The sequence below is a fragment of the Bufo gargarizans genome, chromosome 2 (assembly GCF_014858855.1).
Source record: "Bufo gargarizans isolate SCDJY-AF-19 chromosome 2, ASM1485885v1, whole genome shotgun sequence".
In the NCBI taxonomy this organism is placed as follows: Eukaryota; Metazoa; Chordata; class Amphibia; order Anura; family Bufonidae; genus Bufo; species Bufo gargarizans.
This window is the reverse complement of record NC_058081.1, coordinates 150,100,461-150,122,045: the sequence shown is the minus strand read 5'-3', so window position 1 is coordinate 150,122,045 and position 21,585 is coordinate 150,100,461. Positions and strand designations below refer to the sequence as shown.

Below are 21,585 nucleotides of genomic sequence, written 5' to 3'. Positions count from 1 at the left end.
GACTACATGACAATTACATTTCAAGTAATTGAGGTAATCAGTTGATCCCCTAGGATAAAAGTATTCTTTGCAAAGAGGCCCAGTGGATACACCGTCTTAAGGGTACTTTCACACTTGCGGCAGGACGGATCCGACAGGCTGTTCACCATGTCGGATCTGTCCTTTGGTAGCCATTATCTGTGACTTTATCTGATAGTGTCTTCGTCCTCTGATGAACCATTGCTATCACTAATGGGGAAACTCATCGGGACTCAGCTTGACAACTTTATTCAGGGCTTCCTAGGGCATTTTTGAGGGTTTAGCCACCGAAAAGTGGGGTCGCCCCTTTCGGGGTGAGTGCTCCGCTTTTAGGCATCGATAGCCTAAATGGACACCCAGGAACAGGTCATCTCCCAACAACACTTTCTCTGGTGACATCATACTCTGGTGGGCGCAGGTCTTTAACTAAAGTGATTTTAGCAAGTCTCATTACTATCAAATCACAGAAATCGTGGGTAACAGTATCAACTGGCTTCATTACCAAATCACGAGAACAGTTAGTAACTGTATCAACCGGCCCACATTTCTGTGTGTTTTTATATGGTATCATCCGTATATAACTTGCCCTTTGTTATGCCTAGGTATCCACTACAGTATATCTAGTCACACTAGTTTTTTGGTGGGCATATATATTTTATTGAAGAACAGTACATTGTGAGGGGTTATTTTCATCTTTTATTATGTAGTATTAAAAGTTATATTTTAACCCCTTAGGGACACAGCCTTATTTCACCTTAAGGACCAGGCCATTTTTTGCAAATCTGACCACTGTCACTTTAAGTGCTGATAACTTTAAAACGCTTTGACTTATCCAGGCCGTTCTGAGATTGTTTTTTCGTCACATATTGTACTTCATGACACTGGTAAAATAAAGTAAAAAAAAATTTTTTTTTTGCACAAAATAATACCTAATTTACCAAAAAAATTAGCAAATTTCAAAGTTTCAGTTTCTCTACTTATGTAATACATAGTAATACCCCCAAAAATTGTGACGACTTTACATTCCCCATATGTCTACTTCATGTTTGTAGCATTTTGGGAATGATATTTTATTTTTTGGGGATGTTACAAGGCTTAGAAGTTTAGAAGCAAATTTTGAAAATTTTCAGAAATCTTCAAAATCCCACTTTTTATGGACCAGTTCAGGTTTGAAGTCATATTGTGAGGCTTAGATAATAGAAACCTCCCAAAAATTACCCCATCTAAGAAACTACACCCCTCAAGGTATTCAAAACTGATTTTACATACGTCGTTAACCCTTTAGGTGTTGCACAAGAGTTATTGGCAAATGGGGATGAAATTTGAGAATTTCATTTTTTTGTCTAATTTTCCATTTTAACCACTAACAAAGAAAGGGGTAACAGCCAAACAAGACTGTATCTTTATTGCCCTTACTCTGCCGTTTACAGAAACACCCCATATGTGGCCGTAAACTACTGTACGGCCACACAGCGGGGCGTAGAGTGAAAGGTGCGCCGTTTGGTTTTTGGAAGCCAGATTTTGCTGGACTGTTTTTTTGACACCATGTCCCATTTGAAGCCCCCCTGATGCACCCCTAGAGTAGAAACTCCATAAAAGTGACCCCATCTAAGAAACTACACCCCTCAAGGTATTCAAAACTGATTTTACATACATTTTTAACCCTTTAGGTGTTGCACAAGATTTAATGGAAAATAGAGATACAATTTCCAAATTTCACTTTTTTGGCAGATTTTCCATTTTAATATTTTTTCCAGTTACAAAGAAAGGGTTAACAGCCAAACAAAACTCATTATTTATGGCCCTAATTCTGTAGTTTACAGAAACACCCCATATGTGGTCGTAAACTGCTGTACGGGCACACGGCAGGGCGCAGAAGGAAAGGAATGCCATACGGTTTTTGGAAGGCTGGATTTTGCTGGACTGTTTGTTTTTTACACCATGTCCCATTTGAAGCCCCCCTGATGCACCCCTAGAGTAGAAACTCCAAAAAAGTGACCCCATTTTAGAAACTACGGGATAGGGTGGCAGTTTTGTTGGTACTAGTTTAGGGTACATATGATTTTTGGTTGCTCTATATTACACTTTTTGTGCGGCAAGGTAACAAGAAATACCTTTTTGGCACAGTTTTTTTTTTTTTGTTATTTACAACATTCATCTGACAGGTTAGATCATGTGGTAATTTTATAGAGCAGGTTATCACGGACGCGGCGATACATAATATGTATACTTTTTTTTTATTTATGTAAGTTTTACACAATGATTTCATTTTTAAAACAAAAAAAGTTTTAGTTTCTCCATAGTCTAAGAGCCATAGTTGTTTCAGTTTTTGGGCGATTATCTTAGGTAGGGTCTCATTTTTTGCGGGATGAGATGACGGTTTGATTGGCACTATTTTGGGGTGCATATGATTTTTTGATCGCTTGCTATTACACTTTTTGTGACGTAAGATGACAAAAAATAGCTTTTTTTACACCGTTTTTATTTTTATTTTTTTACGGTGGTCATCTGAGGGGTTAGGTCATGTGATATTTTTATAGAGCCGGTCCATACGGACGCGGCAATACCTAATATGTATACTTTTTTTAATTTATGTAAGTTTTACACAATGATTTCATTTTTGAAACAAAAAAAATGATGTTTTTGTGTTTCCATAGTCTAAGAGCCATAGTTTTTTCAGTTTTTGGGCGATTATCTTAAGTAGGGTCTCATTTTTTGCGGGATGAGATGACGGTTTGATTGTTACAATTTTGGCGTACATGCGACTTTTTTGATCACTTTTATTACCTTTTTTTGGGAAGTAAGGTGGGCAAAATTTCAATTTTATCATAGTTTTTAATTTTTTATTTTTATGGCGTTCACCGTTCGGGTAAAGTAACATGACCGTTTTATATATCAGGTCGTTACGGACGCGGCGATACCAAACATGTGTTTTTTTTTTCCATTTTTAATCAGTGATTAATGTGTTTTTTGATTTTTACATTTTTTTCACTTTTTTTTTCCACCCAGACCCACTTGGTTCTTGAAGATCCAGTGGGTCTGATGTCTGTATAATACAGTACTGTACTCTATATAGGGTACTGCACTGTATTTTACTTACACTGAACAGATCTATGCCTTCAGCACAGATCTGTTCAGCACCATGGACAGCAGGACGCCTGAGCAGGCGTCCTGTTGCCATGGGAACCTTCCCCGTCTGCCACAACTTCGCAGACGGGGAAAGGTGAAGACGGGGCTGTCTGGGGGCTCTCTCCCTCTCCCATCGGGGGGCTGCAAAGGCACAGCAGCCCCCCGATCGGAGAGGGAGGGAGCTCCCTGAGCTGTTAACCTTTTCCATACAGCGGTCCGTACGGACCGCTGTATGGAAAGGGTTAAACGGCTGACATCGCATCACCGATGTCAGCCGTTTATACCAGGGTGCCAGCAATGTGCTGGCACCCTGGTATACCCACTGTACACCAACGATTATTCAAGGGGAGGCGGGCGGGGGATCGCGATCCCGCCTGCCGCACCGCCCGCCTCCCGCACCGCCCGCAACCCTCCCCCTGCACCACCCGCCCACATAATATCATTCAGGGGTGCAGGGGGAGGAAGAACATATATATTTTGGGCATTGTAAAGTTTCTGATCCCCGCGGATCAGAAACGGCAAAAAGCGCATCAAACCGCAGGTCTGAATTGAACTGCGGTTTGTTGCGATTGCCGACATGGGGGGGTCACGGGACCCCCCCCCCGCGCATTTAGCCTAGGTGCCTGCTCAATGATTTGAGCAGGCACCTTGTTCCGATCACTGCCAGCCGGGCGGCAGTGATCGGAACAACACATGACGTACCGGTACGTCATGTGTCCTGAAGAGGTTAAGGGGTTTTTCTTTCATGTGAGCTAATTTTCCATAACTCCTCCTATAACGCTTTTTGTGAGCTCTTTTTTTATATTCTTCAAAAGTAGTAGAACCTAAAAAACAAAAAATTTCTATCAACTGAAAATTTGAGCGTTTGAGACCCCCAGGGGAGGATACAGAAATCTTTTAACATGTTATCACCCTCACCTTTTAATCGGAGATTATAGGTTTCCCTATGACACTAGAGAGGCTAGTCCCGATAACTGCCTGCCATTGGCTGCTCCCCCCCCCCCCCCCGACAGCGGCGGTGCAGGGACTAGGAGTGGCGCAGGGAGCCAAGTAAGTATATTCATTGTGAAGGGCCTGGCATATGGGGGAGATTTTATAGTCTTGTATAACCCCTTTAATACTGGAAAAAAAATAAAAAAAATAATAACTTTGGAATATTATTATTTTTTTGCATCACCCTATACTGACCTCCATAACCAATTTATTTTTACGTATACAGAGTTGTGTGAGGGCTAATTTTTTGTGGGGTGAGCTGTACTTTTTAATTATACCATTGTGGGATGTGTATGACTTTTTAAACACTTTTTATTAAAAAAATTGTGGGAGGTGAAGTGACCATACGGTAAAAATATTTTTTATACTTGTATGGACGTTTTTTTAATTGAAATTTTTGGCAAAGGGGGGTGATTTTTTCATTTTTTTTAAAAACTTTTTTTTACACTTTTTAACAGTTCCAATAGGGAACTATAACAAGTAATCATTAGTTTGGGGTCTATTACAATTACACTAAGGTAGTCATTCATTATCAGATATATGCCAATTTTTGGCATATATCTGGTGGAGATTGTGGTGCAAAGGCCAATTGCGCCGTAATCTGTGACTTTTCCCCGCTCACGGACGGATGTGATATGATGGATCTCAATAGCAGAAAGGGAAAGCGCAGGTGTGAAAGTAGCTTATGGCCAGCACAAAGGGCATCTAAAATGCCAGTCTTCATAAATGACCCCCGAAATTTCCAGGGAGACCTGCCACAGACAGACCCTCCATAGGAACTAGTGTGCGTCAGCCTCGTATCACTCAGGAGTACAGAGGCTGCTGCACACACACTCCAGCTCCCGCAATGCTCGCTAGGGGGAGCCGGTGAAAGGTCGGAAGCGCACGCTTCCAGTTTCTGACCTGGTCTTATTTGACCACGGCATCTGAGGGGTAAATGTATGCGATCGATGTTATTAAATTGATCGCATACCTTAGTCCCGGGTGCCTGCTGTTTAAAACAGCAGGCACCCGGTGACTATGGTGCCTGCCGCACTCGACCGCCGACGTAAATATAAGCGAGGTGGTCAGGAAGGGGTTAATTTGTGTTTGTCAAAAAAATAAAAATCATCCAGGCAGCAAAAAGATAAAAAATAATGCTTAAAGTGTAACTGTCATTCTTTTTTTTTTATTTTAGTAATTTTGTAATGTGTAGGGGCAGTGACACTGACCATTTTTGTAATATACTTTAACCCTTTCAGGCCCAGAGTTTTTTTAGTTTTTTTTTTTTGGGGGGGGGGGAGAGTTACGTTTTGTGCTCCCTGCCTTCCCAGAGCCATAACTTTTTTATTTGTCTGTTCACATAGCCATATCAGGGCTTGTTTTTTGCATATTATGTAGTGGGAAGCAGGAAAAAAATTCCAAATGGGGTGAAATTGCAAAAAAAAAAAACATCTATTCCACCACAGTTTTATTTTTTTTTATTTTCGACATTCAATGTACTATAAAAATGACCAGTTACTTTCATTTTACAGGTCAGTACGAATCCGGCGATACCTCATATGTATAGTTTTTCTTGCGTTTTGATTAAAAGTGGGAAAAAATCTGTATTATTTTTTTGTCGCCATATTTTGACCCCTATAACTTTTTTCTAATTATGTGTACGGAGCTGTGTGGGGACACATTTTTTGCGGGGCGATCTGAACTTTTTATTGATACTATTCTGGGGTGTGTATGACTTTTTCATCACTTTTTATAAAAAAAAATTTGTAGAAAATTAAGCGACCAATAACGGCGAATCGGCTATTTGGACGCTTTTTTCCGTTTGCCGTATGGGGAATATATTTTTATACTATGGGCATTTTCGCACATCGCGACACCCATGATGTATATTGTTTTAAAAAAAAAATGTTCTTTTATTTTTATTTTAGGAAAAGGGGGGTAATTTTAATTTTTATGCTTTTTTCTTTATTTTTTCATTTTTAAAAACTTTTTTTTTTTTTACACTTTTTCCCATAGGGAACTATAACATGCAATCATTTGATTGCTATTATCATAGATTCCAAAGCACTTGTATTGGAATCTATGACGATTTCACTACTTTCCTATGGAGCCCTATTACAGGCAAGGACTCCATAGGAAATACACAGCAGCCTCCTGTCATTCACAAAGATTGGTGGCTGCTTCACACATGCTTCGGCTCCTCCGATCACCGCACGGGGGAGCCGGAGCATCAACGGAAGCGCGCGCTTCCGGTGTTTCACGCGCTCAGATGCCGTGATCAGGACTGACCATGGCATCTGAGGGGTTAAATGTCCGTGATCTGCATTACTGCTGGTTGCGGACATGAGCCGTGGGTGTCTGCTATAAGAAGCATCTTTAAAGACCACCCAGCACCGTACTGTTAAGGGGTTAATTACTTAAATCATACATTTCTATTAGCAAAATAGCTCTAAAGTGGCCCATTTTGAGCCTTAGCAACGCTCCTCTGTCTTCTGTTTACATAACTGTGGAGACTTGCTCAACACTGACTGTGTTATGTAAACAGAAGACAGAGGAGCGTTACTGAGGCTCAAAGTGGGTCACTATTTTTAATAGAAATGTACGATTTCAGTAATTAAAGTATATTACAAAAATGGTCAGCATCACTGTCCCTATACATTACAAAAAAAATAAAAAATATGACGGTTACACTTTAACCACTTCCAGACCGGCCATTTACCCCCTTCCTGGCCAGGCCTAATTTAGCAAATCTGCCATGTGTCACTTTATGTGGTAATAACTTTGGAACGCTTTTACTTATCCAAGCCATTCTGAGACTGTTTTCTCGTGACACATTGTACTTCATGTTAGTGGCAAATTTCTGTCAATATGTTTTACCTTTAATTTGAAAAAATTCACTGTTTTCTAAATTTGAATTTCTCTGCTTTTAAAACAAAAAGTGACACCTCATAAAATATTTATTACTTAAAGGGAACCTGTCACAGGGATTTTGTGTATAGAGCTGAGGACATGGGTTGCTAGATGGCCGCTAGCACATCCGCAATACCCAGTCCCCATAGCTCTGTGTGCTTTTATTGTGTAAAAAAAAAACAATTTGATACATATGCAAATTAACCTGAGATGAGTCCTGTCCCTGACTCATCTCACATACAGGACTCATCTCAGGTTAATTTGCATATGTATCAAATAGTTTTTTTTACACAATAAAAGCACACAGAGCTATGGGGACTGGGTATTGCGGATGTGCTAGCGGCCATCTAGCAACCCATGTCCTCAGCTCTATACACAAAATCCCAGTGACAGGTTCCCTTTAACATTCCCCATATGTCTACTTTATGTTGACATCATTTTGTAAATGTCATTTTATTTTTTCAAGACGTTAGAAGGCTTAGAATTTTAGAAGCAATTCTTAAAAATTTTAAGAAAATTTCCAAAACCCACTTTTTAAGGACCAGTTCAGGTCTGAAGTCACTTTGTGGGGCTTACATAATGGAAACCCTGATAAATGACCCCATTGTAGAATCTACACCCCTCAAGCTACTCAAAACTGATTTTTACAAACTTTGTTAACCCTTTAGGTGTTCCACAAAAATTAAAGGAATATGGAGATGAAATTTCAGAATTTCACTTTTTTGGCAGATTTTCCATTTTAATCCATTTTTTCCTTTACACATCGAGGGTTAACAGCCAAACAAAACTTTAATATTTATTACCCTGATCCTGCGGTTTACATAAACACCCCACATATCATGGTCGTAAAATGATGTAAGGGCACAGAAGAAAAGGAGCGCCATATGGTTTTTGGAAGGCAGATTTTGCTGAACTGGTTTTTAGAGGCCATGTCCCATTTGAGGCACCATTACAGTAGAAACGCCCCCAAATTTACCTCGTTTTGGAAACTAGGGGATAAGGTGCCAGTTTTATTTGTACTATTTTGGGTACATATGATTTTTTATTGCTCTATATTACTTTTTTTGTGAGGCAAGGTAACCAAAAAATTGCTGTTTTGGCACTGTTTTTATTTTTTACAACATTCATCTGACAGGGTAGATCGATCATGTGCTATTTTTTAGAGCAGGTTATTATGGACGCAATTATATCAAATATGTCTATTTTGTTTGTTTCAGTTTTACATAAAAAAAGCATTTTTGAAAAATAAATAGTTTTTGTGTATCCATTTTCTGAACGCCATTTTGTTTATTTTTCTGCCAATCGTCTTGTGCAGGGACTCCTTTTTTGCAGGAAGAGTTTTTTTTTCTATTGGTACCATTTTTGGGTACATATGATTTTTTTGATCATTCATTATTACACTTTATAGGGCAAGGTGACGAAAAAATTGGTTGTTTTAGCTCCGTTTTTATTTATTTATCTTTACAGCGTTCACCTGAGGGGTTAAGCCACGTGACATTTTTATAGAGCAGATCGTTACGGACGTAGCAATACTTAATATGTATACTTTTTCTTATATATTTAAGTTTTACACAATAATAGCATTTTTAAAGCAAAAAATTATGTTTTAATGTCTCCATGTTCTGAGCTATATATTTTTTTTTGCGATTTTCTTATGTACTTAGGGGCTCATGTTTTGCGGGATGAGGTGACGGTTTTATTGGTACCATTTTGTGGGACATAAAACTTTTTGATAACTTGGTGTTGCACTTTTTGAGATGTAAGGTGACAAAAATGGCTTTTTTTTAAACACTTATTATAATTTTTTTTTTATGGTGTTTATCGGACAGGGTGGATCATGTATATGGATATATGGAATATATATTTATAGGGCCGGTTGTCACGGACGCGGTAATACCAAATATGTCTATTTTTTATAAAACTTTTTTTTTATTTTTTTATTTTACACTTTGTGTCTCCCATAAGGTCATACATGACCTCTGGGGGACATTTAACTTCACTTATTTATTTATTTTTTCACTATTGATTTCTCCTGTAACTGGGGCTGACGTAGTAGTTGAGGGGGGCTGAGGTCTCACTACACACATCACTCTGTCACTTTCATATACTACATATTGGTGAGTTTTCCTGTCAGGCTGCTTCACATCATTATCATCTATTGCAGGGATCAGCAACCTCAGGCACTCCAGATGTTGTGAAACTACAACTCCCATCATGCTCCATTCATTATTGTGGGAGTTCTGAGAAGAGCAGAGCAATTATGCATGCTGGGAGTTGCAGTTTCACAACAGCTGGAGTGCCGGAGGTTGCCTACCCCTGATCTATTGTATAGCAATGTAGTGTGGCCAGCTGCCTCACCCCCCTAGGCAGCTAGTGCAAGTGGAAGCAACCAGTCCTGTTCATATACTAGGACAAATTCCTGACGGCCATTTAAAAATCCTTCCGAGTACCCCTTTAAAACATATTAAAGTTATATTTTAATCTATTGTTCGCATCACCTATCCACATCTTCTTTTCCTTTCTTAAAGGGGTTTTGTAGCTTTTCTCGACTCCTGGGACCCCTGCCGATCAGCTGCTTAAGAAGGCAGTGGCACTGGCATTAGCGCTGTGGCCTTCTCTCTGTTTCCTGCAGGCCCAGTGACGACCACAACTCGTATCACTGGGCTGGAAGCGGCTAAGCCACATTAACTGCAATAGGGCTTACCCGTGCCCAGGCCAATGATACTAGTCATGAAGTCACTGGGCCTGAAAGAAACTGTGAGAAGGCCGCAACGCTAATGCCAGTGCCGCTGCCTTTTCAAACAGCTGATCAGCAGGGGTCCCCGGTGTCGCACCCCCCGTGATCAGTAAGAAAAAGCTACAGAAACCCTTTAAGGATAAAATCTAGATAAACAGATAAACCTTTGAAGTGTTTGACTTCTTCCTCTTGGAGCCTGCTTTCTCATTCTTCCTTTTGCCTTTTCCATCCTCTTCCACCTGATCCCCTTCTTCTTCGCTGCTGCCATCTGCAGCATTTCCTCCATCTCCTTCAGTTTCCGAGGAGCTCTGCTGTTGAATTGCCTAGACAATGAAAAAAATGTCCATAAGAAATTATTAAGATGAAGAGCACACTAACATTTTTGATGCCAAGTCACAGTGAAAGGAAGAACACTACCAGGACCCTATTATGCCCTACTTGCAAAATTTCACCTTAGATGACTTTGAATAGAAATATTTTTATTTATTATTACTTAGCATAGGTTTCAAGGTGAAAAGGATGTTTTAAAGAGAACCGGTCACCACTCCTAACATGCCTGTGTTAATATCTACATGCATTCCTCATGTAATAATAATTCTCAAGCATCTATTCTTATGGCTCTATGTTGTGCCATTCCTTTATTATTTCTACAAGACATTATGAATGAATTGCTAGCAGTAAGGGTACAGAAGTGTGTTACCAGCTGGAGGTATGTCCCTGCACAGTCTGACTCTAATCAATCAGTGCTGCTAGTATCAGACTGTGCAGGGACACCCCCCAAACTGGTTAACACCCCTCTGTACCCTTACTGCAGACTGCTAGCAATTTTTTTTTAACTTGTTGTAGAAATAATAAAGGAAAGTAACAACATAGAGCCATAGGAATAGATGCTCCATAATTGTTATTACATTGGGAATGCATGAAGTTATTAACACAGGCGTGTTAGGAGTGGTGACAGGTCCTCTTTAGAGGGAGTCTGTCAGCAGTTTTTAGCCCTCTGTCAGCAACTTTGGTCCCTCAAAACTGCTGAGAGCAATATATAGGTAATGGGGAGAGCAAATGATCTACACCTAGATTGATGGCTATGCAAGTGGCATAATCGAGAAATCACAGTTTTCATCCTCTAAGGCCCCTTTCACACAAGCAAGTATTCCGCGCGGGTGCAATGCGTGAAGTGAACGCATTGCACCCGCACTGAATCCTGACCCATTCATTTCTATGGGACTGTTCACATGAGCGGTGATTTTCACGCAACACTTATGCGTTGCGTGAAAATAGCAGCATGCTCCTCTTTGTGCGTTGCGGTGCGATAATCCACGCAACGCAGGCCCCATAGAAGTGAATGGAGTTACGTGAAAATCGCAATGCGGTGCGATTTTCACGCACGGTTGCTAGGAGACGATCGGGATGGAGACCCGATCATTATTATTTTCCCTTATAACATAGTTATAAGGGAAAATAATAGCATTCTGAATACAGAATGCATAGTAAAATAGCGCTGGAAGGATTAAAAAATAAATAAATAATAATTTAACTCACCTTAATCCACTTGCTCGCGTAGCCCGGCATCTCCTTCTGTCTTCATCTTAGCTTTTTGTAGCAACAAGGACCTTTGGGGACGTCACAGTCATCACATGATCCATCACATGATCTTTTACCATGGTGATGGATCATGTGATGACTGTGACGTCACCAAAGGTCCTTGTTGCTACAAAAAGCTATGATGAAGACAGAAGGAGATGCCGGGCAGCGCGATCAAGTGGACTAAGGCGAGTTAAATTATTTTATTATTATTTTTAACCCCTCCAGCGCTATTTTACTATGCATTCTGTATTCAGAATGCTATTATTTTCCCTTATAACCATGTTATAAGGGAAAATAATACAATCTACAGAACACCGATCCCAAGCCCGAACTTCTGTGAAGAAGTTCGGGTACCAAACACGCGCGATTTTTCTCACGCGAGTGCAAAACGCATTACAATGTTTTGCACTCGCGCGGAAAAATTGCGGGTGTTCCCGCAACGCACCCGCACATTTTCCCGCAACGCCCGTGTGAAAGGGGCCTAAGTGGTTCCTTCATGTTCAGTGTCCTGTGCTCCATGCACTGAATCTTTCACAGCCTCTCCTCCCTGATCTGAGTGACAGCTTAAGCGTCTAATCAGGAGACCACCGAGCTGTTAAGGAGAGGGGCTAGGAAGTGTTCAATGCAGAAATTAGGACACAACAAAAAGGGACCACCAACTGGGAAACTAAGGGTTTATCACCGGTAGGACAAAAACTGCAATTTCTCAGTCTTGCAACCTGCATGACCATCACTCTAGGTATGTTTAAAACAGCTTTACCAAGCCAGTAGTTGTATATTTCAATTCTATAAGCATCAGGCAGACCTCGTTCTGCATGTGTTCCCACCTGCACCTACTTAATCTTAATGCAAATCTTTCTAGAACTTTCTCCACAGTAAAAGTCTTGTCTCCATTGTACCGTTGTATTGATTCATGTAGTTCACGGTGCTCACCTTCAGATGCATCTGTGGGGAAAAAAATTAGTTTTCTTTACATACTTGTTTTTACAATTTACTATTTTACTTTCATTAAAATTCTACTGCAAATGATCTTAAAACTTCTGATCTTCATATGACACCACATACCTTCTATCTCACTGTTTATCAGCAGGATAAACAATGGAATGTCCTACATAGAGTAATAATCGCCATAAAACCACCTGCGCTAATAGGTGTCCGGTTACATCATACAGAAACTCACTAATACATTTACATGAGTTCTGGATATTGCAGATAGATTAACTAAACAAATAGTTGTTTTACATTTAGTCTAGATGACTGTATACATTAAAAGGATTGGTCCATCTCGCACACTGGTGGCATATTTTGGATTGGTCCATCTCGCACACTGGTGGCATATTTTGAACCCGCACCTATCTCTATAACCACAAAGTGAAGTAGATCACACTGCACATACACAGTGTGCTCTCCATTTCCTTCTATGGGAGTTCCAAAATAAAGGCCGATCAAAGAGCCAGCAAAGGAGACAATATGGACAATCACAATACATAAGTAAGGCTATTTTCATACCAGCGCTTTCCCTTTGCGCTTTCCCTTTCCATAGGATCTCAATAGCGAGGAAAACATTTCCGTTTTGCCCTTATTCATTGTCAATGGGGACAAAAGTGAACTGCAAGCAGCATTTTTGAGTGTGTCCTGGGATGTAGAGCAAGACGGATCCATCATGACTAACAATGTAAGCCAACGGAGATGGATCCGTTTTCTGAAACAAAAGAAAACGGATCCATCTCCCATTGACTTACAATGGTTTTAGAGACGGACCAGCCTATGTTAAAGATAATACACGTTCATCTGTCACATGGCCTAGGCTGGGAGCAGCTCAGCCCCATTGTACAATGTACGGCGCTGTGTTTCTTAAGCAAGGAAATGGCTGTGACACTCACAGAAGCACCAATGCTGTCTCAAACAGCTGATTGGCGGGGGTCCTGGGTGTCCGACCCCCACCGATCAGATACTGATTACCTATACCTTTAAATATGTCACTAGCACACCTCTGATAAAGAGACCCAGCAAGCAGACTGAAACGTTGCAATGAGTGAATAAAATTCTCTTTCTTTGACCTATTTGGGAATGCTGCAACACTATGGAATATATACAGCAGTCTAATATAGTATTATGGGCATAGCATGCTGTGATTATATGAACTGCATTATATTTCCATACAGTAATTCTATCTTTCCCTTCTACTATGAACACTACACGGGTCTCGGCAGTCATTTTCACTGGCAGTTTTCTGCGCACCTGGTATCCAGTAAATTTGACTCCAGGGTTGTTTTCTATTTCCCACAATCCTTCATTGAATCCTTTCCGCTTGTTTGACTTTCCAAACTTGTCTTTAAATTCCTTGTAAGGGAACAGATCTTTGGGTCCCAAAAATGCACTAAAATAAGGAAAAGATTAGGAATGTCTTAGATATAGTGGATCCATAGATTATTCCCCCAATTATTCCCCAACTTTTTTATGCTTTCTTGTCTGAATATAACCACTAAAAGGAGTTGTCCCATGTAAAAAATATTCTACAGTTTTCAAACCACCACCTGGATCTGAATACTTTTGTAATTGCATGTAATTAAAAGTTTAGCTTAGCCATTGAGTTATTCAATAAAATGTATCTGTATAGCGCCACCTGCTGTTTTTTTAAATTTCATTGTCTGGCTCGCTGACATGGCCGCACATGCTCAGTTTCATCCTTCAACTGCCTCCTGAGCTGTGATAGGGAGAGTCCCTATGTAAGGTGTCCCCATGTGGCACATGACCCAGTAATAAACTGAATTTTTCTTATTCTCCTCCTCTAAAACCAGTGAGGGGGCTTATGGGCAAAGGTGTGTCTTATAGTCTCCACTAGTCACTACCTGACATTTTATTACATGTATACGTATAAACACATGGTAATGGTCCGTATATAATTTACAATATCTTTTACATAAAAACTAAAATAATCAGGAAGAAGTAAAAACCTACGTTTCATGGGTGCCAAAGAAGAAGATTGGAAATTTGTTTGCAGGTGGTTTCACGGCCCCTTCTGGCAGCTCATCAATCTGGAAACATTAATAAGTGTTGATTTATTCATGTTTTATCTTTTTCAAATGATTGCATTTTTAAAAAAATTTAGTAAAACAAATAAAGGTTTCATAATTCATCTCAAATGGATTTTCTGCGACTGTTGCGTCGCAGTCGCAGCATGTTGCAGTGCGACACCATAGACTGCCATTAGAAAAATTGTCGCGCGGCATTAGTGCAACAAAATGTCGCGCGACAAATGTCGTTGTGTAGACGTAGCCTAAGGCCTCATGCACACGACCGTTGTTCTGGTCCGCATCCGAGCCGCAGTTTTTGCAGCTCGGATGCGGACCCATTCACTTCAATGGGGCTGCAAAAGATGCCGACAGCACTCCGTGTTGCTCCGTTATCTGTTGCTCCGTTATGTAGCCCCTCAAAAAAATATAACATGTCCTATTCTTGTCTGTTTTGCAGACAAGAATAGGCATTTCTACAATGGGCCGTCTGTTCCGTTCCTCAAACTGCGGAAGGCACACGGACGGCTTCCGTGCTTTGTGGATCCGCAATTTGCGGACCGCAAAAAACTGACCGGTCGTGTGCATGAGGCCTAAGTCAAAATCGTAACAAAGACTCCCAGGCCTGCCATAAGCATTTGGCTATTAGGTCATGTCAGAGGTATGACCTAACAAGTTGTATGTCAGTACAGTGCAGGCAATGGAAATAAATCAAAGAAATGTTGGTGTCCCCCAGTAGAAAAAAAAAGTGAGAAAAATGTAATACATTTTAATTTAAAAAAATATCTCCTGCTCCCCAAAAATTTGATTTTAGTTCATTGTTTTAGTTTATCAATAGTTCATCATAAAAACAAAATGACATTTGGTATTGTTGTAATCGCACCACTGAAAATAATAAAGCAAACAATGAAAGAACTGCTGTTTTGCATTCACCAAAAAACAACAGAGCATTAATACATTTTATGTACCACAAAATAGTAACAATAAAAATGTTTATCAGTCCCACAAAAAATGTTGATCGAAAAATAAAAAAAAGTGATAGTTCTCAGAACATGGTGATATAAAATGTTCTTTTTTTGAAAAGGTACTAAAACATTTGCACTTATTTGGTATTGTTGTATTCATACCGACCCATAGAATACAATTAGCTTGTTATTTTAAGTATTAAGGGGTTAACAGTATTAATGGCCTAATGTGATAGTCCAGCGGTATAGGATTGATATTGAACACTTTTTGCTTCTACATAGAAAAGTATAGCTACACCTTTACATATGGGTGGGCAGTAATAAGAATAAGATGGTTTCCATGCAGAAATCAAATTTTAAATTCTGGGTGGTGTTGGGGCTACACATTCTGCATATTTATGTAGGAAGCATTCCCCAGCTATACAAAAAATATCAGCCTTAGGCCTCATGCACACGACCGTTGTGTGCATCCGTGGCCGTTGTGCCGTTTTTTTTTGCGGACCCATTGACTTTCAATGGGTCCGTGGAAAAATCGGAAAATGCACCGTTTGGCAGCCGCATCCGTGTTTCCTGGCCGTGAAAAAAATATGACCTGTCCTATTTTTTTCACGGCCAACGGTTCACGGACCCATTCAAGTCAATGGGTCCGTGAAAAATCACGGAAGCACACAAGATTGTCATCCGTGTCCGTGATCCGTGTCCGTTTTTTCCTATCACTTCAATGGCAAACTTGACTTAATTTTTTTTTTCATTTTTCATGTCCGTGGATCCTCCAAAAAACAAGGAAGACCCACGTTGTTACAGGAGCCTTGACAGAAATTACAGATCTGTTTTGCAATGGATGCTGACATATCCTATGGACTTAAAGGGGTTGTCCGGGATTGGGGACATTACTCTAATAGTACAAGTGTGGCATACACATTACATACAAGCAGGTAGTACCTTTGTCACAGATTTCTGCAGCCCCGTTTTCATCTTTGAAATTCGTGGCTGGAAGTTACTGTTTTCTTCTCCTCAGTGACGTACCGGGTCCCTTGCAGGCAAGCAAAGCTTCCTCTTCCGCTGCTCAGGGAGCCCGGTGACGTCACTGGCAGCAAATGAATCGAGGTGAATATGGATGAGGGGCGGAGTTACAGTGGCTGGCCGACATCCCGCTAAGCCCCGCCCCTTAACCACCAGCTCAGCTCCGCCCCTTGACAACCCACTCAGCCCCGCCCCTCCAATAGTGAGCTTCAGAATGAATTGAGGCGAATATTGATGAGGGGGCGGAGTTACAGCGGCTGGCCGACATCCCGCTAAGCCCCGCCCCTTAACCAGCTCAGCTCTGCCCCTCCAGTCCGGTGAGCTGCATAATGAATTGAGGTGAATTTTGATGAGGGGGCGGAGTTACAGCGGAGCAGAGAGACAGCTGTAACCACCTGATGCTGCGCTGCCCCAGGACCCACAGGGCAGTGCAGCCGGAAGTCAGGTAAAGATAAACAGATATATAAACAATGAGTGGGGGACCGTTGGAGCCACATAGAAGTGGCAAAAATAGCTGAAAATGTATGGAGGTCTTTACTTAGATGTTAAAACATTTGGTCCCGGACAACCCCTTTAATGGATCCACGTGCTATACTGGAAATGTGGACTGCATGTCACCATGGCCTAAACTTTAATTACATACAAAGGATTCTAAGGGCTCATGCACAGTCCCTGAATGCATCTATAGGATGGAGCTTGTAGATGTGTGCAGTTAAGGTTACTGGTCAGCAAGTTGCTGAATAAAGTATTCTGAGGCCATTTGTTTTGTGGCTTTTTTGAGAAGCTAAAATGCTGCGGCCTGATGTTAGTTACAATGACTACACTAGTGTTTAGGTCTGTGGCATTTTAAGAGTCATTCTAGCTATGACATTTTTTTCAAGCTTTTTTCTCCATAGAGCTTTCAAATGCATATAAAAATGGCACAAAATTGCTTCTGATCCCGACCTTAGAGGGTTGGAGCAGAATACCCAATAAATATTCATAAGCTGCCATATTGTTGTTTATTAAGAATTTCTATAAATTTGCAATACATTGTGGATAAGATTTTCTAATTCTGAAGATGTTGGAAGCTTAGACCGGCTGTCTAGACCTGCACTGGATTCATCACAGGGATAAATGTCGAGCAGGGATAGAAACTTTTCTCTGACTCTATACCAACTATTGGTTGGCTTACTTTGAGGCCTCATGCACACGACCGTTCTGTTTTTTGCGGTCAGCAAACCGACAATCCGCAAAAAACGGAAGCTGCCCGTGTGCCTTCCGCAATTTGCGCTCATTGTAGAAATACCTATTCTTGTCCGCAAAACGGACAAGAATAGGACATGTTCTATTTTTTTTTTTTTGCGGGGCCACGGAATGGAGCAACGGATACGGACAGCACACGGAGTGCAGTCCGCATCTTTTGCTGCCCCATTGAAGTAAATGGGTCAGCATCCGAGCCGCAAAAACGGCGGCTTGGATGTGGACCCAAATAATGGCTGTGTGCATGAGGCCTGGGACTGATTTTTCCACCCTTTTCTAGCAAGTCGAAAAAAAAATGTAAAAATTTGTTCTGCCAACTTTGCGCCACTTTTTACACAGACTTTAGACTAGAAAACTTACTAAGTCTTGGCCACTGTGTTTCAATTCCTCTCCACTTTACTGGAATCACATGTGAACCAAGAAAATGAATTTAAAAGACAGAAGTTTTAATCTTTCTTAATCTTTAAATCGCACTTGTTACTTATTTGATCCACCCCTGACTTTGCCTCAAAAGCCTTTGACCTGCACCATTCTCAGCACCACATTCACTCCAAAAACGATCCGTGACAGGCCCCTATATTATTATTCTAAGGGATCATTCCCACAGCCGGAGGGCGTCAGTGCCCGCCGAGGTCGCACTATGTTTTTTTCAGAAGAGTAAAAATATTCCTCTGACCATTTTTGAGGAGTATTTTTACCCGAGAAGGAGTATAGCTGCATTTGGAGCCTCTGTTGCAGATTCTGTGAAACTCGAAAAAAATTTATATTGTGCAAAGTTCATGTATTTCAGTAATGCAACTTAAAAGGTGAAACTAACATATGAGACAGACTCATTACATGCAAAGCGAGATATTTCAAGCATTTATTTGGTATAATTTGGATGATTATTGCTTACGGTTTATGAAACCCCAAAGTCACAATTTTGAGGTACCCTTTGCTCAGGGGTATGGATTAATTAGCTGACTAGAGTGTGACACTTTGAGCCTAGAATATTGAACCTTTTCACAAAACTCTAATTTTAAGCTGCATTAATGCAATTCCTTTTAATTAGCATTACTGAAATATATGGACTTTTGCACGAGATTCTAAATTTTCGAGTTTCACCTGTATATACAACAGCCTCTATCTTAGGCTCCATTCACACGTCCGCAAAATGGTTCCGCATCCGTTCCGCAATTTTGCGGAACGGGTTCGGACCCATTCATTCTCTATGGGGACGGAATGGATGCGGACAGCACACAGTGTGCTGTCTGCATCCGCAATTGCGGAGCGCGGCCAGCTGCGGACAAGAATAGGCATTTCTATAGAGGTGCCGGGCGGGTGTGTTGTGGACCCGCAATTTGCGGGTCCGCAACACATCACAGACGTGTGAATGGAGCCTTAGGCTACTTTCACACCAGCGTTTTTGCTGGATCCGTCATGGATCAGCAAAAACGCTTCTGTTCTGATAATACAACCACCATCCGGCGACTGGGGGTTGGGAGCTTCAATAGCAAGCTACGACGGGAACGAGCCTCCCTAGCATCGCAGGTGAAGCCTGGCAGCCGTGCTGGCATCAGAAGCAACGTGGGTACCAGGGAGCGAGGTAAGTACAACCTCTGTAAGGTGCCCAGGCATATGGGGGGGGAGGGGGACATTATAAGGTCTTGGATCACACGAACGTATGTATTTTGCGGCCACAAAAAAATTGATCCGCATAAAATACAGATGACGTCCCTGTGCATTCCTTATTTTGGGGAACGGAACAGCTGGCCCCTAATTGAACAGTCATATCCTGTCTGTGATGAGGACAATAATAGGACACGTTCTATTTTTTTGTTGAACGAAAAAACAGAGGAGTAACTTAATTTTTTTTTTTGCGGACCCATTGAATTGAATGGTTCTGCATACGGTCCGTAAAAAAAAAAAACGGAACGGACACGGAAAGAAAATATGTTTGTGTGCATGAGCCCTTATGGTTGCCTTCAACGGGCTATGAATGTAACTACACCTAAGGCTTCATTCACATCACCATTCAGCCTTTCCGTTCACAGGGCAGGAAAACGGAAAGGACGGATTCGGCACATAACTGAGCCGAACGGAGCCCCATAGACTATATTGGGGTCCGTTAGGTTTTCGCTCAAAAGAAGACTTTGGAGCGGAGACAAAAGTTGTGCATGCAGGACTTTTGTCTCTGCATCAAAAATCTTCTGAGTGAAAACCTAACGGACCCCATTATAGTCTATGGGGCCCGTGGGCTCCGTTCAGCTCGGTTATGTGCCAAATCCATCCTTTGTGTTTTCGGAAGCCTAACTGGCACAGTTACATTTAGACATAAAGACATAGAAGGAGCTTTATCATCTTCCTTACGCCAGAAAAGTGGCTTTAAAAAGTTGCAACATTTGTATCTGCAAAATTTAAAATGGGACTTAAAAAAAAATATATAAAGTTGCAAGTGCCCTTGTTTGTCAAACTCTCACTACTTTTCCAGAAGGCGGCGTGGACAGGGGTGTGGCCAACAGTGGAAACAATATATATTTTTTATTTATACATTTTCAAATACATCATAGAATAAAAAAAATAAAAAAATAACATCATTATACACCTTTTTTACCCAACCCCAAACCTATTCCCCATGGAGAGAGAAAAAAAAAAAAAACCTCTTTAGAATCAGTCAAACTTATAATTTTCTAATACAGTGGTTCCATATTTGACTAAAACGATCTTTCATCCCTCTATTGTCAAATATTATCCTTTCCATTTTTATCATATTATTCACCAATTTCTTTCATTCTATATTGCATGTTTTATCATCTTAAGTAGTAATGTATTAATTGTTTATGTGTGGTAATATTAATAAACTATGAGGTTCCTATATTAAGAGAGTGCCCAGTATCTGTTTAACATTTTTTATATTGTACCAAAGGAAGGGTGAGTCCTTTTTACTGAGAGCACCTCTCCAGTTGTTAGCACCAATCCAGTGCGCCACTTCTCTTTACTATAATTTCTTTCATTCATTCACAGAAGACTGGTCTTTTTCTGTCCATTTTCTCAAAATAAGCAACCTTGCCTAAAACAGCAGCTTACAGAGTACTTGATACACAACCTTCTGCAAACCCATATGTATTGTACCCCCCAGTATACAAGCCCCAGGATACCATGTATTTGTACTCCTAAAGCTTTATCAATAAATCACAGTAGCAATTTCAGACCAATATCTAAACAACTTGGGACATCTCCAAATTAAATGAACCAGACCTGCTTTTAACACACTCTGCTTTTAACCCCGTCCGGTGCCATTACAGCTTTCATCGGATCCAGGGATGCAAGTACCAACATGCATGCTGAGCCCACTATATACTTCTCCTGGAGACAGGTGTGCTTGACTGCTTGGAGATCGCCACGCCTCCAATACGTACTACAAAGAAAAAATATGGAAGATTCCAATACGTACTTTTCTTTGTAGTACGTATTGGAGGCGTGGCGATCTCCAAGCAGTCAAGCACACCTGTCCAGTTAATCTGCCCCCTGGAGGCTGGTTTTAAAGTCAGTATAAAACTGAGTCTGCTTATATAGCACCTACCAGTAGCCATTAGGCTCCAGGAGAAGTATATAGTGGTCTCAGCATGCATGTTGGTACTTGCATCCCTGGATCCGATGAAAGCTGTAATGGCACCGGACGGGGTTAAAAGCAGAGTGTGCTTGGCATGCATGCTGTACCTGCGCTCCCTGGACTTTATGTGGCTGTCATGGCCCATAAAAGGTAGGAACTAATGTTAGGGACCACTCATGAAGGCGACCTTGACGTGGTGAGTGGCTTATTACGCTTTGGCCAAAATGTACACTAATGCCTTATTCAACATCCAGCATAAAGGTAGGGCAGAGTGCTGGTTGCAGTGTGCGATTGCATTTTGTGTTTTTACGTTTGTATCTGTATTTCGCCATAGCAATCTGCACCTGCTAGGGGTTGTGCGGGCTGAATCTTCCATACTGTTTTTTCTTTTGCTTT

The 21,585-nt window shown here is 40.9% G+C and overlaps 1 protein-coding gene across 1 annotated transcript in view; it reads right to left on the bottom strand.

Moving 5' to 3' along the window:
- HDGFL3 (HDGF like 3) overlaps window positions 1-21,585 on the bottom strand; it is a 54,379-nt gene that overhangs the window by 11,847 nt on the left and 20,947 nt on the right. The window contains exons 2-5 of the mRNA XM_044283252.1: window positions 14,315-14,391; window positions 13,595-13,733; window positions 12,287-12,298; window positions 9,934-10,092 (exon numbers count right to left, since the gene is read on the bottom strand). Coding sequence (XP_044139187.1) covers window positions 9,934-10,092; window positions 12,287-12,298; window positions 13,595-13,733; window positions 14,315-14,391 — 387 coding nt within the window. The remainder of the gene's footprint in view (window positions 1-9,933; window positions 10,093-12,286; window positions 12,299-13,594; window positions 13,734-14,314; window positions 14,392-21,585) is intronic.